At 38.6% G+C, this 7125-nt stretch overlaps 1 protein-coding gene and 1 pseudogene across 1 annotated transcript; one reads left to right on the top strand and one right to left on the bottom strand.

Annotated features, from left to right (window-relative positions):
* The window catches only part of LOC107630214, a 5121-nt pseudogene extending 3054 nt beyond the window's left edge, over positions 1–2067 (bottom strand).
* Positions 4343–6097, top strand: LOC107632898. Its single transcript, XM_016336537.1, has one exon. It carries the CDS (start codon positions 4343–4345, stop codon positions 6095–6097), a length of 1755 nt encoding a protein of 584 aa, XP_016192023.1.

The following is a 7125-nucleotide window of genomic DNA, read 5'->3' as shown; positions in this document are numbered from 1 at the left end:
TCTGGATTAAATTCTAAATTTTTAAACTTTTAGTTTCACTTATTTAAAGATCAATTCGATTTCCATAATCTTGAAAAATCTAGCCTAAAAACCTTGTGTTGGAATTTCTTTCGATCTAAGATTCCTAAAAAAGTGAAAACATTATGCAAATCACATGCGACCAAAAATAAGTTGAAGCATAGTACCTCTTTTGGATCGCTCAACATTCCAACAATGGATGCATCAATGGCGTCCTGGTTTTCAACTCTAGAAGCCCTGGCAGCATATAGGACAACGGTGTTGACGTCCATGCCAGAGGGAAACACCTGCGTATGATATCATAGTTTACAAGTTTAGAACTTTAGAAGTAATTTTTCTTGATATGATAGTTTGGTACTAACCTCAATCAATTGCTTGTCGACGGTAAGCTTGTTAAGGGTGAGAGTTCCAGTCTTATCACTGCAAAGGACATCCATTCCTGCCATTTCCTCAATAGCTGTCATCCTCTTGGTGATGGCACCTTGTTGAGACAAACGGTGGGACCCAATAGCCATGGTCACCGACAAGACTGTGGGCATGGCAATGGGGATTCCTCCGATGAGAAGCACCAACAAGTTGTCAATACCATCTCTATATGCCCTATGCTGGATTGGGTACATGACAACGATCTCAACAAGCATTCCCACAGCAATTGAGCAAATGCAGAAGTTACCAATGGCTGTCAACACCTAATCACATAATAGAGAAGTGAGAAGCGACCTCGTGAAAAATCACATAAATTCAAATGTGAAGAAAATTTTGTACCTTTTGGAAGTGACCAACATTGTTGGTGCTGTCTACAAGGTGTGCAGCCTTGCCAAAAAAGGTGTGGACGCCGGTGGCAATGACGACTGCTTCAATCTCACCTTGCTTGCAGGTGGAACCAGAGAAGACCTCCTCACCAGGGTGCCTTGTGACTGGCAAGGACTCACCAGTGAGAGCAGCTTGGTCAATCTTGAGGGGATCTCCCTCCAAGAGACGAGCATCTGCTGGGACTATATCTCCCAGCTTGATGCTGATCACGTCTCCTGGGACCAATATTTCTGCCTCTTGTTCGCTCCATTTTCCATCTCTCAACACCTATATATAAATTTTCTTTTCTTTAGATTTACAAAATTAAACAACTATGCTACACAAATCCTTAAAATATGAAAATTTTATCTTATGTTACCTTGGTCTTGGGTGCAAGCCCAGCCATCAAAGCGGCTGCGGCATTACCTGCGTTGTTTTCCTCAATGAAACTGATGGTGGAGTTAATGATAAGCAGCACCGTAATACCAGTGAAATCTTGCCAATCCGGTGGTTTGCCCTGTTACAGTGAAAAGTATGCGTGTCAAACACAACGACACGATAATAAGAGGCTTGCAATTATTATTATTATTTTCAGGTACGTGTGTTAAATCACAATGTATTTAATTAATCAGTTATATTTACCCCTCCATTGGCCAATACAATGGCCATAATAGCAGCTGCTTCCATAACCCATGATAGTGGATTCCACATAAAACCCAAGAACTTGAGTATCTTGCTCTCCTTTTTCTCCTCTAGCTTGTTGGGTCCAAAAATACTGAGCCTTTTCTGTCCTTCTTCGGATGATAGACCTTCTCGGTTACATTTTAGTGCCTTGAAGACCTCATCTACGGGAATGTTTTCCTACGCGCATAAAACAAAATCAACGTAACTATTATGGAACAACTTGTGATTGCATGAAAGGCCAGGAAGAAAATTTTTTAAACACACATTTTTAAAGCGACAAATATTTTGAACTAATATTACTAAATACATAATTATTACTTACAAGATCAACATTCTCATTTTTGAGGTCTTCAAATGTAATATCAGAAGCCATGGTGAAAGAAAGAAAACACTCAAACTAAAAGATGAGTTTTTCTTTTCTTTTTTATTTTTTTATTTTTTAAAAAAGATTTTTCTCCTTCTATAACCTATGTATCTCCCTCTCCCCCATAAACAAGTAAAAGGAAAGAGAAGAGGAAGAAACTAGAGGGAAAAAGAAAAAAAAGAAAAGGTACTGACTTATAAGCTAAACTAAATGGAGGCGACAACCATAGGGCATGTCAACCCTTTATTTTATAGCATATGGATGTTGGATGTGCATTGTGCAATACATAAATATGCGATTCACCGGAATTCTATAATTGTTGACCACTTGAATGCCGGTTCGTGTTTGTCGGAATTGCTTGGTTATGTCTTGTTTTGCTTGGGTGGCTCACCAAATTAAACTCCCCGCTAATTATAGTTAGGGCCTTGATTATTACATTAACAACGTCGCCAGTACTCACCAGGTTGTAAAGAAACTAAACCAAGAACGGATTTTATACTCCCACACTAGTTTAAGAGTAACATATCATGCACGGATACTGACACGAACGAGGGACACGACACGATACAGGAAACGCCAACACGCGAATTTTAAAATTTTATAAGACACGGGGACACGCATACATATGAAATATAAAGTATTTTTTAGATAAATCATAATGATATTTTGATATTTTATTGATATCAAAATATAAATTAATTTTTTTAATTATTTTTAGGGTCTTATTTTAATTATATCAAGTATTTAAAATATTTTTTGTTTTAATAAATAATAATATATACTATATCAAAATTTATTTCAAGAATATATGTTAAGAATAAGACTGGACACACTGACACGTGATGGTATTTAAATGTGTCCAAGCATGTTCGGAGAAGAATTTTTTTTACTTTTTATTAAGACACGGTTGGACATAGCAGACACGCGTGTAAGACGAGTGTCGGTGAGTGTCATCTTTAAAATGTGTTCGACACGCGGACATGACAACTCAGCAAAATATCCGTGCTTCATAGAGAGTAACATAGTCCAACATTCAATTTATTTTTCTGACAAAAAAAAGGGATCATATGCATTATATCAATAGCATTTAAAAATAATTAATTACTTATCTCTCTTTTAATTTAATACATTTACTAAAATGACTTATTTATTAATTATTATTGTTGAGCCTAGTTTGATTTTGGGTCAATTTATGATGACAAACATTCAATTGGGTTGAAAGCCCAATATTGTTTAATGTGTGCTTTAGTGTTGTAGGCCCAAGTATACTAATTTATGCTGCATTAGCCCATCACAACAAATAGAAGAACAACTCACATTGTTCCTTAGTGCAGTAAACAAGTCCAACAATTCCTCATAGCACCGTTCAGCAAATTAAATGATTATATATATATTTGCTAAAAGCAATATGAGGACAGCTGTATCATGCAAGGACAGGTGTGACTCTGTAAAAGCAAGCAAGGACACAAAGGGCACACTCACTAACCCAAGGACATCAGCAAAGCACTGCTGTGGATCATGGTTGAGCAAAAACAAACTTGCACATAGCAGCAGCAGCAGGGAAATAGAGCAAAATGAAAAAGAAGAGCATGCCTTGGAAGAAGGCCAAGCAAAGGACAGCAGGAGTAGTGGTCGAGCTCCTCGGACAGCAGAGGTGGTGGAGCAAGATGAAGAAAGGACTGCATGCTAGCAAGGACAGCTCCAACGAGTAGCTGGCACAAGGAAATGGAAGAGGCAGAAACTCAAGGCAAGATGAAGATATATAAGAAGTCTCATTCCATCATTTCAAAGGGAAGAGAGAACACACACCCAGAGCATCATCTCTAAACATAGAGCTGAAATCTCTTTCTTCTACTTAAGCTTAATTCTGATTTTTTTGTTATGGCTATCTTGTGTCATTTTCTGTGTTGAAAAGGCAAATATTGAGAGGTTGAAAAGCCAAGAGAGAAAAGACATGAGTGATACAGAATAGCCACAAATTTCTGATGTATTGAGTTGTTGAACTAGGATTAGTTCCCCTTTCAAGTTGGGTTAGCACTTGGGGTGATTGAATATGTGTAGATTCTCCTTCCTAATTGGGTCAGCACTATGGGAAGCTAAGCTTTGGTGTTGAAAGCTTAGGGGGTAGAATACTAGTTGAATTAGGGAAAAATTCAATAGTATTGGTGTATGTAATCTGTGAAAGATTAGTGAAAATTTCACCATGGTTTGTGGTGGAGACTGGACGTAGGATTCATTGCACAAAGAATCCGAACCAGGATACATGCTGGTCTTCATCTTCTCTTCCCTACTCTTTATTGTTCTGCATATGAGACAATTTCAAATAATCTCCTGCAACTTAAGCTTCCACTGCAACAGAGTTTGAAACTCTAAGTTTTAAGCTAACTTGATTCAACCCCCCTTCTCAAGTTCCACTAGAACCATCAATTGGTATCCAGAGCAAGGTCTCAAGAAGACAAGCTTCACAGCTTGGAGTAAAGATCCATGGCCAACAACTTGAATTCCAACATCGTGGCTTTCACTCTCACTGAAGGGCAGTCTAATAATAGACCTCCCTACTTCAATGGCAGCAACTATTCTTACTGGAAAGAAAGAATGAGAATCTTCGTGCAGTCAATCAATTACAACATCTGGAAGATTATTCTCAATGGACCAGACGTTCCCACCAAACAGAATGCTGATGGAGAAGTAGTGGCAAAGGAAGACAATGAATGGACAGATGAAGAAAAGAAGAAGGTTAAACTCAATGCCAAGGCAACCAACCTGATGCACTGTGCAATCAGTTTTGAAGAGTTCAGAAAAGTGTCAAGGTGCAAAACGGCTAAAGAAATCTGGGATAAGCTCAGACTCACTGATGAAGGCACTAAGCAAGTGAGGGAGACCAGAATTGACATGCTGATGAAGGAGTATGAAATGTTCAGTATGAAGGAGGACGAGAGCATCGATCAAATGTTCGAAAGGTTCTCAATAATCATCAACAATCTGGACGCCATGGGAAGAAACTACTCTGAAGAAACCTTAGTAAGGAAGATTCTGAGAAGTCTTACTAAGAAATGGGAAGTGAAAAGCACAGCCATCTCTGAAAGGAATGATTTGATCAAAACCACCTATGATGAGCTAAGAGGCAAGCTGCTGGCTTATGAAACCACTCACATGTCTCAAGACAAAGATGACAAAAAGAAAAGTATAGCACTAAAATCAAGAATGACAGCCCAAGGAGAAGAATCTGATGACAGTTTCTCAGATGAAGAAATGGTACTCTTTGCAAGAAAAATGAGAAGACTACTGAGATACAAAAACAAAGGCAAAGGAAGCTCTTCATCGAAAGATGTCAAGAAAGATCAAGTCAAGTTCACATGCCATCACTGCAAGGAGCTTGGTCACTTCAAGTTAGATTGCCCTCAACTTAAGAAAGGCGAAAAATCCAAGAAAGACAAAAAGAAGGTGATGATGGCAACATGGGAGGACTTGGAGAACGACACCAGCTCAGAGAGCTCAGATCAAGAAGCTCAACTATGTCTGATGGCAGATCATAATGATGAAGATGAGGTAGATCTCTCTGATTTATCTATTGATGAACTGCACTACATTATCAAAAATATTTCTATGAACTCTAAGAAACTCTTGGATAAGTATGCTAAATGTAAGAAAGAAAATGAGGCTTTGAGGACAGAAAATGATCTTCTTTTGAAAAAGGTTAAGGCAAATGAAACTAGTAATGAAAAGTTTTTAAAAGAAGAAAACATTGCCTTGCGAGCTGAATTAGAAAAATTCAAACTCAAGCATGAAGTTACTGCTTCCACTGATTTGATTTCTGAAAACAAAAAGCTGAATGAACAAATAAAAAATTTGAATGAAGACTTAGCAAAGTTTGTTCAAGGTTCTCAAAATTTGAACAAACTACTTGCTAGTCAAAGGTTTGGATCTGAAAAATCTGGACTTGGATTCATAGAGGAAAACAAGGCTGTTTTCAAACAAAACTTTAAAAAATCTGAAGCCTCCTCTTCCAAGGTTTTCAAACCAAAAGGATTCAGCAAAACTCAAAAATCAGTAAGCAGGAATCATTGCTACAAGTGTAATAGAAATGGTCATGATCCTCCTCAATGTTTCATCTTTCTTAAGTCTTTTGATAATGATAGTAAATTATATAAAGTTGTTCATGATTATAATGCTCTTAGGAAACCAAGAAGATTTCACATCAAAGGATCCAAATGGATTTGGATACCTAAGGTTAGTTGAAGAACATGCAGGTTTGCCTTGCATCCAAGAAGAAAATGGACATGTGGTATCTTGATAGTGGATGTTCAAGGCATATGACCGGAAGGGATACTTTCTTCATTAAACTCAACAAGTATAATGGAGGATTTGTCACTTTTGGAGATAATAGTAAAGGTAAAATAATTGCCATTGGTAAGTGTTCACACCCTGGGTCGAGCTATCCGATCCGGGATGTTCAGTAACAAAGCGACCGACCTCTTCAGGTCAGGCTATCCGACCTCTACTCAAAGAGTTCGGCCTAATCGACAGGAAAGCCCAAAAAAGGGCCCAACTTAAGGAATACGACCCAAATCCAAAGGCATCCCAAGCCTACAGAGAAAAGGGTGGTTCCCTTGAAGATAAGCTGACCTCACTCAAAGATAAGATAAGATAAGATAAAATAACTAACTTATCTTATCTAAGAAGGTCACTCCACACTATTATAAATACACTGGAGCACCCAGGTATAACTCATACTCTGATTCTACTAAAAACCTACTTAATACCCTTGCTAACTTAAGCATCGGAGTCCCTTGCACGTACCACCACCCTCCGGTGATGAAGGATCAGCAGCGCATCCAGTCCAACAAGTCGGACACGTCATCTCCGACCAGTACAGAAGATCTCATCCAAGATCGACCTATAGTTTCAGGTAACCCTCGGAACATTGGCGCCGTTGCCGGGGAACTTGGAAGTCATCCCATCATCATGGCGGACGACCATGACAACGACCACGATTCAGATCTAGAGGATAGAACACCGCACAAAAATGCGGGCAATACGCTGAAAGATACCCCGGAATCTAACAGGGACAAAAACTCATCAAATCCGGGAGTGATAGAAGTGCTTCAAGATCGTTTAAAGTAACTTGAAAAAGAAACCCAGCACCAACGAGAAGTTAGAAAGGATCTACAAAGAGAAGTAAGGCGACGCCAAAAATTAGAAGATAAACTTCTAAAACTCAAAACCGATCTCAAAGCCAAAGCTACTCGGTCCACCCCTGAGGATAA

This window comes from Arachis ipaensis, chromosome B03 (assembly GCF_000816755.2).
Source record: "Arachis ipaensis cultivar K30076 chromosome B03, Araip1.1, whole genome shotgun sequence".
In the NCBI taxonomy this organism is placed as follows: domain Eukaryota; kingdom Viridiplantae; phylum Streptophyta; class Magnoliopsida; order Fabales; family Fabaceae; genus Arachis; species Arachis ipaensis.
The sequence above is the reverse complement of the archived record's forward strand: the minus strand, read 5'-3'. Positions and strand labels throughout refer to the sequence as shown.

Coding starts and splice junctions, on each gene's coding strand:
- LOC107632898 (XM_016336537.1), top strand. CDS start 4,343: ATGGCCAACAACTTGAATTCCAACATCGTGGCTTTCACTCTCACTGAA.